This window comes from Gasterosteus aculeatus, chromosome 20 (assembly GCF_964276395.1).
Source record: "Gasterosteus aculeatus chromosome 20, fGasAcu3.hap1.1, whole genome shotgun sequence".
NCBI classification, from domain to species: Eukaryota; Metazoa; Chordata; class Actinopteri; order Perciformes; family Gasterosteidae; genus Gasterosteus; species Gasterosteus aculeatus.
In genome coordinates this window covers 12,148,851-12,166,587 of record NC_135707.1, presented here as the reverse complement: position 1 = coordinate 12,166,587, position 17,737 = coordinate 12,148,851, and the positions used below count along the sequence as shown (strand labels likewise).

At 40.6% G+C, this 17,737-nt stretch overlaps 2 protein-coding genes across 3 annotated transcripts; both read left to right on the top strand.

Annotated features, from left to right (window-relative positions):
- The first annotated feature begins 633 nt into the window (after positions 1-633).
- LOC120810098 (uncharacterized) lies at positions 634-7,592 on the top strand. 2 transcript variants are annotated; one of them, XM_040164367.2, is made up of 5 exons: positions 634-948; positions 4,125-4,260; positions 5,016-5,179; positions 5,481-5,745; positions 5,957-7,592. In XM_040164367.2, exons 1-5 carry the CDS (start codon positions 889-891, stop codon positions 6,118-6,120), a joined length of 789 nt encoding a protein of 262 aa, XP_040020301.2. In that variant the 5' UTR covers positions 634-888; the 3' UTR covers positions 6,121-7,592. The 2 variants fall into 2 exon arrangements, with proteins under 2 accessions (XP_040020301.2, XP_040020300.2); XM_040164366.2 differs by having other exon boundaries at positions 682-948; positions 5,016-5,236.
- An 815-nt stretch (positions 7,593-8,407) lies between these two features.
- Positions 8,408-17,265, top strand: LOC120810088 (carboxypeptidase Q). Its single transcript, XM_040164349.2, has 11 exons — positions 8,408-8,548; positions 9,132-9,288; positions 9,833-10,048; positions 10,211-10,327; positions 10,403-10,610; positions 10,719-10,926; positions 13,374-13,485; positions 14,158-14,249; positions 14,764-14,859; positions 15,255-15,360; positions 16,271-17,265. Exons 2-11 carry the CDS (start codon positions 9,132-9,134, stop codon positions 16,429-16,431), a joined length of 1,473 nt encoding a protein of 490 aa, XP_040020283.2. The 5' UTR covers positions 8,408-8,548; the 3' UTR covers positions 16,432-17,265.
- The last annotated feature ends 472 nt before the right edge of the window (positions 17,266-17,737 follow it).

Below are 17,737 nucleotides of genomic sequence, written 5' to 3'. Positions count from 1 at the left end.
TTCCTTCAGGATAGATTATTATGATTCACAGAAAACTAAATACAAGTCCTTTATACTTCAGTGTGCGAGGTGTGACCGAATGCACCGGTCGTACCTGCTGTCATGACAATTATTTTGCACCAGAGGGAGTCAAATCTACAGCTTAAAATTCACTTCATTAGCGAAAATGCTCAGCGTTGTAGTTCACATTGGTCAGTGTCTTATCTCAAGTATTAAAAAAGTAAAGCAAACCCGTACGGGATACTAAAATGTTTATTGGATCTTTCGATACGTTGAAAGAAAACTAGTTTTACAAATGTATCATCTTGTCTACCTCCCTCTGATTTACAACTTCCTGTACTTTTATCCAAAGCGACTTACAATAAGTGCATTCAACCATAGGATACAAACTCAGAAGAACAAGAAACAAGAAAGTGCAATTTCCTCAAATAAGCCAATTTACAATTTGCTATAGATAAGTGACGTTATAAGTACAATTTAAGTGGTACAATTTGTCTACTTGATGTCATATAGTGTCCTCTTGCTACGTGCTGACTTTACATTTAATGTAGAAAACCCCTGATTTAACAAATACCCCCCCGCCCCCATATTCCAATGAATTAGTCACTTTATAACCCCCGCCCACACACACACAGACACGCCCCCAGCCTACCTACCTTTACCGACGTCACGCCGTGCTGACGTCAAGGGAGAGCCACGCTCCAGTCCAAACAACTTTGCCAGAGAACCGCCAGCCGTCTGCCGCAAAGCGGAGATTTAACAAAAGTAGCCGAAGACGTGTCGAGGAAACCGCAGAGGCGTTTGAGTTTACCTTTCTCCGTATACGCTACATCTCACTTTATATATTCCACTATATTTTACGAGTGCCGTCTTTTTGGGGAAATTAAGATGAGGAATCTGCGGTTGTTGGTCCTCTTCGGGCTGGCCAGCGGTTTTATCAGTGAAAAAGTAAGTAGCTTTGAAATTCCCTTTTTTAAATTCAAAACATCCACAGGCTAAGGAAGTAAAAAACCTTAAATCACATGTGACTGGTTTTGAAAATATTTAACCCGACCGCTCAGATAAATGAAGGAAATGCCAGCTTGCCTTTGGTGCTAATTGTGTTCAGCTGCCAATTGTGCTCCGGCAGAACGTTTTAATGTTTCCAGCTTGTTCACTGTTTTTTATTTTCTCAACAGCCTACTTTTAATTGCTTCAACTCGACGTTTTATTTAGCCAAACGTGTTTAAAAATGAGCAACGTGAAAAATATGACTGCTTTTTGTTTTTTGAAGCGTAAGCTGATTAATTCTTCCAGTATTTGCATTAGTCACAGAAACGTGTTGATCTAGTACCACTGGCGCAGTCAGCAGGCGGTCCGCTGTTCTCCACCCAGAGTCTGTAGCCAAGTTCAGGCACCCGGTTGGTGTCCGGTTGTCGTTCATAGAGGGCCAAAGTCCGTTCAGCCTCCACCGCCCAGCTCTGACATTACATTATATTAAGTGTCATTTAGCTTTTATCCAAAGCGACGTACAATAAGTGCATTTCAACCATAAGGATACAGACATAAACCCAAACCTCCAGACGTGAAAGAGCCATTCACACAAGGCATGTATCAAGTTTTATTACAGAATTTGATCTAGCAAATGATTTATCAGAAAATACTAAATCTTTCCCTCAGATAAAACCAACTAACGGTGACTAAAACCTGCCTGACCTGACAAGTCAGACCCTCTGTGTCTCTGTATCTCTCTGTATGTGTGGGAAAACGGCTGGAAATGGGTTGACTCATTCAAATTTGACAACTGAGGATCGTAAATGGATGAGATCACTTACTTTTTTTTAACTGCTAAATGTGTACTTGTATCGTAGTGCAATTCATGTTCAGCTCCACTTTGGTTCCCAATTTCAAACCACTAATACATAGACTCCAGTCCTGAGTCAATGTTCGTAAATATAAGCTGAATTACTGACTAACCAGTAATTGGGGAAACCGAACGTTGAAACTGGCTTGTGAGCAGGAAGTTCTTTCATTTTCTGGATGGATGACTTTGTGTGAGTCCCACTGGACGAGTCCAGACAGGCATGAAGCTGCACGGTTACACACCCAACCATCGTAGGTTAGAGGAAGCCTCTGCCGCCGACTCTCTATTAATTGTTATTTTCAAAGTGCGTCTGAAACACACGGGTGATGGGAAGACAAAATGAAAAACTTTTCTCACAATAATTCATGAATGTAAAAATAGTTCCATTTGCAATCCTTCACAAACTGTTGCTCACAACGTATTAGTCGGCACCCGCCGTCCTGACTGTCTGACAGCATCTGATTGGCTGCCAGGTTGTTTGTATTACGACTTAATTGTACGTCTGACATTTGTTGAAGAAATACCAAAAATGACCAGTGAGTCTTGAAAGAAATTTGTCTCTTTGACAAAGCTCTTTGTTCTACTGCAAAAATGTTCATATTTTGATGTCCTCTTGGCATCTTATGTTGTGCCAAAGAGTGAGGACTACAACCTGTTGTGACGCCTTTGGAGACCATAACTGCTGTTAAATAAACCGATGCCTTGAATGCAGTGTGGTCAAACCTTTATGACGCGGTTTGTTCAAACAAGCACAGTGTTGTCTGCTGCTGCGATCTAGCTAGTGATGACAGGTCAGCTGTTACACAACCTCCCTCTCAACCGCACTGCTCTCATTTTCATGGACGAAATATTCTTATCTATCTTATAAATTCAGCAGGCACTAAAATAAGGATTTGTAGAATAAAAGTTTTAATAAAGCATTCCCCTAAACAGACTCGTTCGTGCTCCCTGTTACACGGCCGTAGTGTTTTAGCACTGAATCCTCGTTTCCAGATGATTAGCGCAGACAGGCCATTTCTCTCCAGATGTGTGTAACCTCTGACTGACCTTGTCAAGTCTTCCAGTAAATATCCCTAATGCATTACTTCTTTCTCGTAAGCACCATTGGCAAAGGGATTGATAGCGGACTTTATTTTACAGCGGCTGCACATGTGTTTGAAAACAGTGAATTAGTCGATCAAAAGAAAATCATTCACCGGGGATTTGTGATTGTCACCATTTCTTAGTATGTCATTAACTGAATTGTTCCATAACATTTTCTTTTCAATGGACAATCATACAAAAAATGATTAGCTGCTGCCGTTTGGGCCGGCTCATATCTCATTCAGTCAACTCCTAATTCTATTATTATTATTGTTGTTATTAACATGATTTTCTTACTTTTAGCATAATTTTGTGAAAATATGATCTAATGTTGTTCTTAACATTAGGATTAATTATTAGGATGCGAGCATTCATTCCACTAAAATCTCCTCCCAGCACCTGTCATTTGAGAAACAAATCATATGGTTAGTACCCATCCTCCTTTGTTCCATTGGCCCTCTCTCACCACCGGTGTTAGTGGAGGCATATTATACATACCAGACATAACTCTGTGTGTGTGTGTGTGTTACTACACACATCTGAGGAGCCATTCTTCTCTTTTTGAATTTTAGACTCATTGTTCGGTAGCCTTTTGTGTTACTTCGTTCTTCTCTAGCTTTTGTTTTATATTACCATCTATATCAGCTGGTTTTATTCTGTCCTTTAAAAAGTTCAACCAGCTGGTGACTCAATTCCCGTACCTGTATTTTGTTTGAGTCATGTAGCTAGTGTCGCACTAAGCTTGTGACTAAACGATGAGTGTTTTGGTTTTAATCACATCCCCTTTGGGTATTGTTTGGGTTAGTGGGAGGCTCTTCTACACTACATTCTCATGTTGTGTTTTTTTTTGAGCGGAGAGAAACGGCCGCTTCAAACGGTTAACCCTTAAATGCTGAGTGGCCCTGTGACGCATCAAAAACGACTAGCACACACGTGAAATAAACAAAGGAAAGGGCCTCTACCTTAGCGCTAAACTCACAGACGCACACAGTCTGGCATATTTGGCTCGCTGAGGTCATCTGCTGTGACAGATTGTCTCACTCCAGAACTATTGCGAGGTTCACGTGTTGTCGATTAGTGGAAAGAATTCTGCAAGTGTGAAAGAAGGAGGTCTATGCGTCTACTTTCTTCTGCGGTCTTAGTTTTTTTTTTTCTCCTATATTTATCATTGTCTGTCATTTTTCTTTCTCTCCTCCAGGTCTTTGTCTCCTCGCAGACAACCTTCCCCGTGACAGATGACCTTTACTTGGAGGGCCAAACTTCAGGGGAGCTCTCAATAGATGATGAAGATGGGGAAGACGACGACGACGGTGGCTCTGGATCTGGAGACTATGGTAAGGAAATTACTGAATTGTTTTGTAATTGTATCTTTTTATATTTTAATTCGGGGTAACATTTGATTTGCTACATTAAAGTCTTTATTATTTTTTTAATTTAAACTGAATCCTCCTTTACTTTCAGTTTTCAGAAGTCCAAACAACTGTCCAGGGAACTATTTCCAAAAAGTGCTTTTGGAAAATTGAACAGTCTTCTAATTCAAATTTCACTTCCAGTTTATCGGAGTTGTCCTCATCTCACAGTTTGCTAATCTAATACGCCATGCACTCATTTAGAAATGTCACGCACATGTACAATACTTCTTCTGTTGACACAAGTGCTACAATATTGAAACACAGAAGCATTCAGTCCCAATGCCAGATGTTTGTCCCGAGGTGATGTGTAGTTAACCAGGTGTGATTTTATTTGTAGAGCGCAGATGTCCGATGCTTTCTGCCTTCATTATCAACGACTCATCTTTACACCAACAGCAAATAATGTCTTGGAACATTTGGTGTGGTCATTAATTACTGCTTTTAAAAATAACTGGCTAATTCACACCTCAAGGCTACATTCTAACATTGCGTCACTATTCTATTAAAACCGCATAGCTGCAAAATGTCAAAACAGCCTTGTTTTGCAAAGGCTTCAATGGAAATTCCCTTTTTTTTTTTTTTTTTTTTTTTTTTTTCAAATAATCCAATGGATTTTGAATTCATTTAATTTTGTATAACAATCACTCTAAATTTCTTGGTTATTTCTTGTCTCTCAGCTCACAGCAACGTTGCAGTTACAGAGGAGGTACTCAAGAAACTCTTCAACTTCTCTCAGACCACCGTTTCCTGGGAACTGGTTCCAAGTCGACCTCAGCCATCAGCAGCCGCTCCGCTCAGCCCATCAACCAAAGCACCAGTCAGTCAGAACCCAGCCACCAAAGTGAGCGACGCAGTCATGCCACCATTCGTATTACCTAATGGGGGCAACCGTAATGAGGTTGAATATTGCATTTCTCTTTATACAAATCCTTATCTCAAAGATGAACAATGATTAACATACTGTTTGAAAGATTCAAAGACATGTTGTAACGGTGAAGAAATATCCAACATCTGTGTGAACCAAAGCCCTCTCCAGAATACATCAAGAGTACATTTCGATTGATGGTATTCCAAACCACGTTATGTCTGAACCTACTTTATTTAGTGCATCATGCATTTAACAATTCCGCATATTCTTTCAGGTTTCACAGAGTACCAGCTCCGCCACCATTCCTCCCGGTGATACTAGTCCGACCGAATTCGGAATCACTGTAGTCGACGATGCCGACAACAGCCTGGATACGTGGAATGTCTCACCTACCAAAAACCGTGGGGATGAAATCCAGATAAAGCAGGTCGAAAATGAGATTTTTGCCGAAAACGGACGAAACGGCAGAATGTTCGAGGTTGATACTCCTGAGGAGGTAACCTCTGAGAACACGTGGGAGAGGACGGATGTGCTGGCAGGTAAGAAACCATTGCATCTTTATCACTCTCACATGTCTGGTTTAATTAGGTGGTTGTTATTAGTTCCCAAACTTATTTTCTGTCTCAAGCGCTTTTAGAACATTAAGATTTAGATATTTAAAGAATACAATAACGTATTGTGAAACACTTGAAGCAAGTATGGGACACTTGTCAAGTAAATCCATTTCAATCTATACTTATGCCCCTCCAGCCGTGATCGCTTGCGGAGTGGTTGGATTCCTCTGTGCGGTTTTCCTCCTCCTCCTCCTCGCCTACCGTATGAAGAAGAAGGACGAAGGCAGCTACGAGCTGGGAGACACCAAAGTTTCCACGACAGCCTATCAGAAAGCACCCACCAAAGAGTTCTACGCCTGACGTGACCAATAGGAACGTTACGTGGAGTCCTTCTCCTCCCAATCGCGGCTGAGAAGCATTTATAAATGACTGGAAAGGAATCCTGTGGATGAAGTTTGATGAAGTCAAGCGTCTCTGTTCTTCTTCAGTGCTCCCACCGTTTAAAAATGTTCACGTCTTGCTTTATGATGTTTGTCGGGGGAAAAAAAGGTCATGCATAATAATCTATTAATATTGTTCCATTCTGCGGTGGAGTCCAACAATAAGTACACAGCCTTAATTTCAAGAAAGGAATCTTTTCTAGAGTATCCGGATGGATCATGACCGTTATGGTTTAGGAGAGTGACTTCAAAGTATTAAACACTGCTTTGCGAGCAGCATCACTTCTCTAAAATGAACCACACTCTGTAAGGTTCAAATCGATTGGCCCATTGAACGGAGCTGCAGTCTGAACTGTTCCAGCTCTGCGTAACAACAATGAAGTTCAAAGACGCTTATAAATAGCTGTAACACTTTTTGAATGCTTTTATTTAGAACGGTACCACACGTGGGGTTAATATTACCAAGGGCCTTCAAAAAAAGAAACCCTTTTCCCCTTTTTTTATTTGATGTTAAAATTCTTAAGTTTGTTACAGTTTTTCCTTTTTACATTTCATTTTCTGTATTTTTTTTTTCTTCACTGAATTGAAAATGTTGTTATAAGGAGGAATGTTTTTCATATGCTCTCCAATATTGAGAGATTTTGTTACTTATGTAGGTACATATTTGTTTTTTTCAGATGTTTTACATTTACAGAACTGGCCAAATATAAATGTGCTTTAATTGTTTTTGGAGAATTATTTTTGTTTTTGGATGAGAGATTTCCATGGGACAACATTTTTCATCTACTCATGCAGTGGTCCTTTTATGGTCCTTTGATTTCTGCATTAGCAATATTTTTTCAGGACAATTGTATTTAATGAATAAGTGCTATAAACAGGTGGAGCAGGGTGAAGCCAAAATGATGGACTATAATTCAGAAGTGCAGAAGCCGATTTCTAAATGTCAACTGTATACAGCTACAACAGCATAAACTCAACAGTGACTGCGGCAATGTGCATGGCGATACTATCCTATCAGTAATTCATGCGCAGTTTTTACAAATTGTTCTTAATTTGTGACAATGTAATTTAGGGTAAGCTGATTTTAAACAAACATTTCTCAATCTTCGACAGACCAAAGGAGCATTGAAAACTTCATAGACATTAATCGCTTCAAGCAGAAAGCGGATAACATTACTTGTATACATCTCGTATTTAATATATGTTAGTGGAAATATTGACTATTGGTTGTGTGTTTAGTCTGCGCTGACTTTTTAAAACCAGCTATTTACTCCTTACTGTGGCAATATTTTTTTTTAAATCAGCCTCTTATTGAAATAGAACTTTTGTCTTAAAGCTGCTCTGTGACCTTACAATCTCTGAAAAGGTCAAATAAAACTTTTCAAAAACTAACTTTGGTTATCAAAATGACTGGGATCCGTTGTTGGGCAGTGGAACCTTGCATGCTTCACACAACCTTTGTGTATCCATTTATAGTTGCTTCACCTTCGAGCTGTTCAGGACCTCAACTTAAACATTTTTGTTTCAGTGAAAAAGAATGTCCATACCAACCAATTTTTTAGAGGAATGTCTGACACAATCCTAATCCTCATTGAGTGAGATGTATCACTTGCAGATTGCTCGAAATAACCTCTCTTCCATTATCTGTAAAGTTAGTCTGTTGATGGTAGTATAGTCTATATGTATTAATGTATACTTGCTTTGACTATAATCCAGGTTAAAACCCCATTGACCAATTGGGATTGTACAGTATTCAATTCATATTCAATTACAGTTGGATAGCCTTTTAAAAATATTTTTCTATATGAATGCATTTATAATTCATGATTAAATTATTTGTAAACACATAGAATCTTTAAATCTTAGTTGAATACGAATCGCCTTACACATAAGCACGTAGATGATGGAAATAACTTGCGGATGATGTCGTGACTTGAGCAAGTGATGTGGCCTGTGGAGAATTGTCTTGCTAAAAGCATGCATCTTTAAGAGTTCACTACTGTATAGAAGCTGTGGCTTTAAAGCAATTCTAAAACTGTCTGTCATTCTTTTGGATTTGGGGGTTGCCCTTTCCCAAATACCCCCCCCCCCCCCCTCCCCCCCCTCCCCCCTTCCCTCCCCCATGCTTTATTTCCTTTGACAAATAATGTGCGCTGTAATGAGTAGTAGTAGCAGTAGTATTATTATTTTAGTAACGAAGTGCGTAATCTGAATAGACTTTGACACAATGTACCGAAGACGTTTTTACGACAGAAAACTGCAGTTTATTTGACTGCCAAAAATTCAGCTTTTATTTTGAAAAACATCAAAGCGGAACTAACAGCACGGTGATCACGAGAACGAAAGCGGTGTGTATATTCTGCTGTTACGATCAGAATACTACTACTTTACAAATCATAATAACTGTTGTAATATCAACTAAAAGGACCAAACTAACTTAGCCGATGGGTTGGTGTCTGTGGTGTTTTATAGATGCTTAAAAGCAGGTTGTATGATCGACGTTATTCTTCAATTCCTCTCCATCCATCCTCGGTTCTTCTGCATGAAAAAGGAGAAAGGGATTGACTGCTGAAACAAATGGGCTGTTACAATCATCGTTATCAGCTTCACAAAACAACCACTAATAGTAATGTTGGCACTGTTTGATCAACGCTAATCGCCTAATTTACTCCAAAACCTCTGGGATTACACGGCACAACATTGTTAACGGATTAGTGTTGGTTGTACTTATCTTAAACCCTAATCTACTTTGGAAAGTATCATTTGGTTGATTAAACCAAAACTGCAGCTTAGTGACACTAGTAACAACAGCTTGCTGTCTGCAAACTGTCCTTATAAATGTATCAACTGATCAAAACATGTCTGATAGTCACAGGGAAAGTCCTTGTAATGTAACGCTTTTAATCGCCTGGAGGTTTTTCTCTCCTTCAGATGTCTCGGGCTGGTAGGCCGCCCTTCCTCTTCCTCCTCCTCCTCCTCCTCTTCATGTGTCTCCTCATGCTATCGCCTCTGTGTGGCTGTCATCCTCAGTCTCCTGCGTCCATCAGGTCAACACTGAGGACTGAATCCAATCATACTGCCAGGGGAGGTAACTTAACACCTGCACACGCTCAGTAAAGATACAGGCATGCAGGACTTTATGCATGAAAATCAAGGTTGCCATATATATTTCTCTATTAAGCCACACGGTTGTCGTTTTTCAAACAACAAAGAATACCTGCTCTAAGGGTGTGATGGCCTTTGGTGATTGAAGACCATGTTGGACAGGTCTACCTAACGTGTGATTCTAGCTTCTCCCCTGAGAGATCCTTTAAAAAAAACCCACACATACAGGGCAATTCATTGCAGAGTTCATCATTGCGCAGTTTGATTACAGTTGACGTGTGCAGTGTAATGTAATCCCCGTAAGATTTAATTGCTTTCTCCACCTTTTCACTTCTACATTTTTTATTCAAGGCCCAAAGGCCCACAGATAAAAATATGTATGTATCTGCTCAAGGCACAACGACAATGCATTTACTCATTTATATTTTACATATAAGATACAGATGAAAAAAAGAGATTTGTATGCAAACCATGCATGTAGGTATGCCTGTTCCTGTTTTGACTGTTTCTATGTGGTGTGATTCCAGGCTCAACAACAGCGGCGGAGGTAGCAGGCTACGCTGATGTGGCCAAACAGATTATTGACCTGGCTGTGTTTGGAGCCGCCCAGAACCGCTCCTACACTCGACTGGCCCGCTTCACAGACACCATAGGGAACCGTGTCAGTGGCTCACACAGCCTGGAGATGGCTATCAAATACATGTACAACGCTATGGCACAGGAGGGATTGGACGTACACTTGGGTCAGTATACCTTGTTATCTGTCTTGCTTCGACGCAGGACATGAGAATTGTGCTATTAGGTTATACTTCTTACAAATGAAGGGATCTCTTGCAGCAATTTCTGAGCCATCTGCTCGAGTGATAACGTATTTTGTGTCCCTTTTTACACGTTTTCTTTTCCAGAGCCTGTCAAAATCCCGCATTGGGTGAGAGGGAAGGAGAGTGCAGAAATGATTGCACCCAGGGCCAAAAGTCTGGCTATGCTGGGACTGGGTGGCAGTGTAGGGACACCACCTGAGGGTAAAGGCCGTACTATATAAACTGATCGGTAATGCTCACATGCCTTTAATCCACGTCTTACGCTTATCTCTCAAGGTATCGAGGCAGAGGTGTTGGTGGTTCAGTCTTTTGAGGAGCTGAAGCACAGAGCCAGCGAGGCCATGGCGAAGATTGTGGTATTTAACCAACCGTTTGTCAGCTACGGGGAGACGGTGGCTTACCGTGCTAATGGGGCCTCTGAAGCAGCCAAAGTGGGAGCTGTGGCCACACTTATTCGATCTATTACTCCATTCTCTATTAACAGGTACCTATCCATCTATATACATCCACCCAGACAATGTTTGAAAATGACTCGTGTTTATAATTCTGGTTGAATCGAAACATCCGTTAGTCTTTGTCTCTCCCTCTCTAGTCCCCACACAGGTTTGCAGTACTACCAAGATGGAGTGAAGCGCATCCCTTCGGCCTGTATCACTGTGGAGGATGCTGAGCTGATGTGGCGCATGGCACAGAAAGGGCAGAGGATCGTGGTCCGACTCACCATGGCAGCCAAGACTCTACCAGATGCTGACTCCTTCAACACCGTGGCTGAGATTAGAGGCTGGCAACACCCCGAGCAGGTAGACCTCACGCCCCCCTTTTTTCCTCGGTTGAGTTGGACAAGAAAATAACCATTTTTTGGCCACTGCAGCTATTTGCACAGCGTCATTTTGACGCTGTTTGTATGATCTAATATTTCCAAAGAAGTGCTCAGGCTCAACTGTGTCAGAAAATTCATCAAGAAATGTTTCTTTCAGTCAGCCAGTATAAATGCTATTCATATGGGAACAAGCATTGTGCAAACAACATGTTGACCTGTTAATTAGGAATTTTGAATTGGAATATAAGTTTTCAACTTTGTTGGAAAGTGTCCAAGAAATGTCTCCAACTTGGCTTACTATTTTCATTAATGCCCAAACTCTGACCATATATCATGCCTGTCATCAAGCCAGGCATTTGTTCATTCTTCACAGGCCACAGCCTTTTTTATATCGGCAACAAACAACCAAATGCCTGCAGCAACGACACTGGAACCCACAGTCATTTCTGTGTTTCATTTTTAGATTTTGTAAAGTCAAATTAATGTAACGTGTATGACGCAGTCAATGTTTTGTCAGCAAATACACACAAAAAAAATGTGATCGCAGCATTTGCCGCACAGAACACACACATCACATGACCCGACTTGCAGGTTGTGCAGTGCAGTGTCACACGATGTCACTAACAGGTCCTCAACACACATGCGGTAGGGACCCGGACACGCTTGGCAGGTAGAACCCGAAAAACAAACAAGGTGGCGTTGATCTCCAAATGCACGCTACTCTGTTTGCAGAAACTGAAGCAGTGCGGTGGGTTCAGGCTATGACATGTGGCATTGTCATAACAGACACACAGTGCACATTACATGTGTGGGTACACAGTTAGAACTAGAAAGGTAGATTCAACCTTTAGTCTTTTGGAAGAAACTGTCTGCCAAAAGTTGTCTCTTTGAATAAAAAATGGAAAAGAAGCAGGGTCAACATTTCCTGTCCACAGGCAGACCTCCAGTCCGGCTGAACCAACGTGCCATAAATAGCTGAGCAGGATATTTAAATTGTAAGACCTATGTGTGAAGAGTTGCAACATACTGTAGCAAAATAAGACTAAACTTGACTAAACATTTTCCATTTCCTTATCTCTTGCGCTTGCATGGGTAAATTCCCCACAGCGTGTCCATGAACTCTGCGTGTGTAAAACTGGTATTTTATCCAATATATTTCTCAGAGCGGTTCCCGATGGATGCTATTTAAGTGAACTCTGTTCTTCTTTAAAACCACAGTCTGTCTCATGTCATTTGGGGAAGCACTAACTCAATAATTAGCCACCACACTTGGATTTGAGGAACATTGCTGATGTAAGATGTTGCTGAACTGGGAACCAACGTTTGGTGACTCATTTTTAGAAAAACACATGACAATGGTTAACATCATTTTGGGCTCTCTGACTTTAGCGGCAGCTGTAGTTGGTGTGGGTCTGTGTGTGTCTGTACATGCGGCCACAGGGCCAGTCAGTCGTTTCCGGGTTTGGATTTCAGAGCCATCTTCCCTTCTTTTCAAAACAATGTTATATCTATAATCTATATCTATCCATAATGTCAGGATGCAGGCTTTTCTGTTCGTGGTTCGGGCTAACACGTAATGTCATGTTGCTTGGCGGTGAATCATAAAAAGCAGTGAATTGTTTTCACCATTTAAACTAGACCACATTTAAACTTCCTTTACATACGTTGTTGATCTCTCACGATTTGAACATGTAAACTACAACATGTTTAGTTGTCCCACTGTCACCACATGTAAAATGACTCGTCAGGTTGCAGTACCCCTCACTAGAAAGGAAGATAATGTATAATAGTATAAAGTGAGCATTTTAACCAATGTAAGAATTACACAATTGCTGAATGAAAAGTACAGGAATCCTGATAAACCGGATATTCCAACACTGCAAGAGGTCTGAACTATGTGTGTATTATGAAATCCTGGATGCATGGGCTGACCTGGGATTAACCCGTACTTGGAGAAAACTAGCATGTCTGAGGAAATAGATTCCTGTGGATACTAAAAAACATCCCAATTGCTTTAATAATGTAAAGGTGGATTAAAATGAGCATTTGAGCACATTTACTCTCGATTCATTTGAAGGTTTTTGCTTTTGGGTCATTGGCCAGAAGGCGCTTGCTCCGGACACAAATGTTTTGTAACCTGGAACATGAGGTCAGGATCATTATACTGACGGGAATCTCCTGGAAATTCCTTGAAATGGCAATAACACTCTGAACCGTGTGTTTTTGTCTTTGTTTTCCTTTTTCTGTCCGTCCTTGCTGATAATTATTATAGTTACTGACTACACTTAAAGCGTATCGTGTGTCTGCCACAATAAAATGTAGACACGAGTCAGAGAGTTTTATCTTATCCTACACTCTCACACACAGAAGGTTCCCACCGCACTCTCATTTCTTTGTTTATGACTCTTTATCTGTCCTATATGCAAGGTCGTCTTACTGAGCGGCCATTTGGACAGTTGGGATGTGGGCCAAGGCGCCATGGATGACGGAGGTGGTGTCATGATTTCCTGGGAGGTCTTGTCACTCATCAAAGACTTGGGTAATATAGACACATACACACCATGTACACATATACACACACACACATACAGTGAATGATGAACTTCCTCAGAAACACACATATGCATTTTGTGGAAGTGAGTAGCAGGTATTCAGATATCAGCAAGCTTACACAAGCTCAAAAACAAACAATGACAGGTAGATGATTTACTTAAATATCTAGCTTTATGTAACCTGCTTTACTGATTTAAAAAAACAACAGCATATTTTTATATAAAATGAAAAGACAAATCTCACACATTGTGTACAATGAGGAAAACAGATACTTCAATCAATCTAAACCAGCCAGTTAGTAAATACGGGAGACACCAGAGTACCGTTCTAAACCTGGGGATAAGTTACAGTCAGACGGTAAACAGTAACTTCTTCGACTGTTGTAGAATTCCAAAGACACCCTTAATAAGGAAACAGGTCTGGATAAACAGTACACTACTGTTATGGACAAAGAATGCAACAGCGCCGGGTTCGCCTAAGAGCACAAGGTCTACTGATAAACTTGTAGTCGGTGAACTTGCTGGTGTGTATTGCAAGTCAAAAGGAAAAGTCGGAGTAAATGTTGTCACTATACATGACTGTTGTGTCCTTCGGAGCTGTCAGCGTTCTCTGTCTCCCTCATATTTGTTCCGTGCTTTGGGTGTGTGTGCGTTTCCAGGTTTGCGTCCCAGGAGGACCCTGCGGACTGTGCTGTGGACGGCTGAGGAGCAAGGGGGGGTGGGAGCACGGCAGTACTATGATCAACACAAGGTACCGTCCCGTCGGTAAAAGTAACAAGGCTCAGACCACGCCGGGAAAAGTATACAGCATAGAAATGTACTCGCAGGAATTTGTAGACTTTTCATTTGCAAGGAATCTAAATCTGCTTTGTTAGAGTGTTAACTGCCTACGAGTCCACAATCCATAATAATATACAATGCTCAAAAACAGATGCACTATTGGACCATCATTTTTAATAAAAACAAAAACATTTTCACCAGTTTACCATAAATACACCCTGGACTGTCAAGGTATTCCATAATAGGAAGTTGTATTGCCTCAATTAGTCACACCAGCTGTACCAGCAACTCCTAGTGGTCAGTGTGTGTGTGTGTGTGTGTGTGTGTGTGTGTGTGTGTGTGTGTGTGTGTGTGTGTGTCAGTTTCCGTGGACTGAAGCTTGAATTATTTTCAATGAAACATAAACTTATTATTTGTGTGCTTCCATGCTTTCTCTTTGCTGTGTCTAACCCTGAGTCTTCTCTCTTATTCCTCTCCACACCCAGGTTAACATGTCCAACTTTGACCTGGTCATGGAGTCTGACTTGGGGACATTTACCCCGCTGGCTCTGCAGTTTACTGGCAGTGATGCAGCGCAAAAGGTAGCTAAAAACACACAGCATTGTTACCCAATTACCAGGATCTATACTGGCTCACGTGTGAAAGCAAGCCAGTGTAGATACAAAGATTCTGCAATATGGAGTCCAGAGAGATTTCTCCATCTGCTCCTGACTTCACATTATATCTACATTTAGACAATTGCTTCTTAAATTGGAGATTTTTTTTCTTAAAATCATTAAACCCATGCTCAACACTGAAACTGTAGAGTTGGGTTTCATCAGTGATTACTATGAATCTGCCGTCTGCAGTCTGAATTACAAAGGGCATGTCATGTAAAAATAAGACAATCTTGGAATTAAAATGCTTAAATAACTTCGAGTCCTGTTGGAAGAAACGCTGGCATATTGACGGACTGCGAGGAGCCCTGTATCCACAGGTCATGGCAGAAGTGGTCAAACTTTTGGCTCCCATTAATACGACCAAACTGGAGACACACGGAGAAGGGACAGACATCTCACCGTGGATGCAGGCAGGAGTACCAGGTCAGTCGAATAAATAAGTGCAAATGGCAGCAGATCTTCATGACGGGACAATCGAGCAACTCGTCATTACTCACCTCGTTTCTGTGGTGCTTTAAGGGCTTTCTTTTATAAAATTGTTGAGTAAACAGTATCACATCCTCATTAATGAACTATGAAAATAATATTCCATAAAATAGAGAAGTGTGGCCAGACAACCACTTTATGTGGAATTTCTTAAAAAACGATCCATAATTGCTGGTAGTGAAAACTGATTCAACCATCACCAATGTGATCTAGTCTAGAACTAGTCTAGTAGATTTGAACATAGAAATGAGTAGAGGTGGCGTCGCTCTGAGCTTCACCAGCATCTGCAAAGAACATCAGAATCAAATCAAAATCTGCTTTATCCATGAATTATCAGAGATCGGAGACGAGAAGCGGTGTACAGATCTTATGGGGAAACATGTTTAGGGATGGGAGGAAAAGGCCGGTGAGGTATCACATGCTCACAAAGAGAAGAAGTGAACTGATTGGAAACGGGAGCTACAACATTGTAACAGCATGTTGTAGAACAGAAGAGCTCAGCCTGTTTCTTTTATACTGTAAATCAAAGGCAGGTTTTGTGCTCTCTTTCAAGACAAGACGATTACGGACGGAAGTAGAGGTTACAGCACTGAGAAGAGGAACTAGTTTCGTTGTAACTGAGACTCCTTTTCTCAGTACTTTCTGTCTGTGGGTTTTTTTCCACATGCCCACACTTTTGACGAGTGGTTTGTTCCCATGTTCCACTTCTACAGTTATGTTCTGGAAGAATAACACTAGACACATTAATGTTTCTTTCCAGATATAAAATGTAATGACTTTGGGTGCAGGAACGTTTGAACATGTTCTATTTTATTGTATTTTATATTTTTCTCCACCTCTCCTACAGGAGCCAGCCTGCATGTAGCAGACAGTCAATATTTTTGGTTCCACCACAGCGAAGGTGATACCATGACGGTTCAAGATCCTCGAGACATGGACCTCTGCTCAGCATTGTGGGCTGTGGTCGCCTACGTCGTGGCAGACCTGCAGGACATGTTGCCCAGGTAGCCGGTTGGCTCATCGAATGCTGCGCAAACAGGAAAACGGGTTGTTCACTGTTCAATTGGCTGGTCTGATCCAACCTTTTTTTTTTTTTTTTTTAAAGAATAACACAGAATTGTGTACAATAACACATTGTACGTGACTAGCCATCGGATAAACCAGTGAATTAGAAAGACGACGAAAAAAAAAGATAACGTTACTTTATTGACCACTATATAGTGAATGATGTCACCACTATATGTGAATAATAGCAAATTAAATAAATCTATTTCACAAAAAAAGTTGTGTAAAATGTGATCATATCATAAAATAAAGTCCCAAAAGAGATACAAACGAAGTAGCTTGGGGCTCCTGATTTTCTTGAATGTAAAGCAATGTAAAGTGAACAATATGCCTTTGAAAGGTTTGAACACATGATACACATGATAATGGTATATGATCATTTTTATTATTTCTTTAGCACAGAGGAGCTTTAGAATGAGAAATAAATTGTATATATTTTTCAAGTTAAAAGCTTACTTTTCTAATGCCGGCATACTAACCCACACAATACAAAGAAAGTAAGAAGTCCTTGCTTCGTTACTGTCTTAATGCCTAAATATACTACAGTGAAATATCAAATAAGCAATCACAAAGAACTAATATGAGTCGGTGAGTGTTGCTTTTATTTTTGTATTGATTTATGGGTCACTTTGATTGTTGTGGTAGAGGTCTAAAGTGTTGCAATTTCTGCCTTCATTGTGTTAATGAAGGCAGACATTTCTTTCCTCATACCACATTTACAGGATGTTCTGCAAGAAAGTGTTGAAAATAATCAATACATTTTCCATAAGTACTTTACACTGTATGTCCCATCTGCTCCTCTGCTATATTATGCTGCTGATTATCAAATCATCAAACGTTTGATGGAAAAAAAAGAGGAAGATGATGACAAATGAAACATACATATCTAATTCATGGAAGGGAAAAAGAGAAGTGAATAATGCAGAGTGAAGTCCAAAAAAAAGAAAAGAACAGCTCATACGAATGAAAGGAAGTAAAGAGAATCAATCATTTAGGCATACATTGCTATTCAATGCAGTGGATACAAAACACACACACACACACACACGTACAACACTGGGATCCCTCTCTACCCAACGAACTCAGCGAGTCAGCACCCCTGAGCGGTGATGTCAGGGTGAGTCAGTCAGCATATATAGATTAAGTCCCTTCAGACACACACATGTGTGAGTAGGATCACGTCTGTCGAGGCCTTCTTGTGAGTCAGTAGCGATGACTCACACACAGACGGTAATGAAACAGTCTGCGG

Excerpts from the sequence above, each read along its gene's own strand:
- LOC120810098 (XM_040164366.2), top strand. The coding sequence starts at position 889 with ATGAGGAATCTGCGGTTGTTGGTCCTCTTCGGGCTGGCCAGCGGTTTT. Across the intron at positions 949-4,124 it reads GCGGTTTTATCAGTGAAAAA|GTCTTTGTCTCCTCGCAGAC; the intron begins GTAAGTAGCTTT and ends TCTCTCCTCCAG. Across the intron at positions 5,746-5,956 it reads GAGGACGGATGTGCTGGCAG|CCGTGATCGCTTGCGGAGTG; the intron begins GTAAGAAACCAT and ends ATGCCCCTCCAG.
- LOC120810088 (XM_040164349.2), top strand. The coding sequence starts at position 9,132 with ATGTCTCGGGCTGGTAGGCCGCCCTTCCTCTTCCTCCTCCTCCTCCTC. Across the intron at positions 10,049-10,210 it reads GGGATTGGACGTACACTTGG|AGCCTGTCAAAATCCCGCAT; the intron begins GTCAGTATACCT and ends TTTCTTTTCCAG. Across the intron at positions 10,927-13,373 it reads GCTGGCAACACCCCGAGCAG|GTCGTCTTACTGAGCGGCCA; the intron begins GTAGACCTCACG and ends CCTATATGCAAG.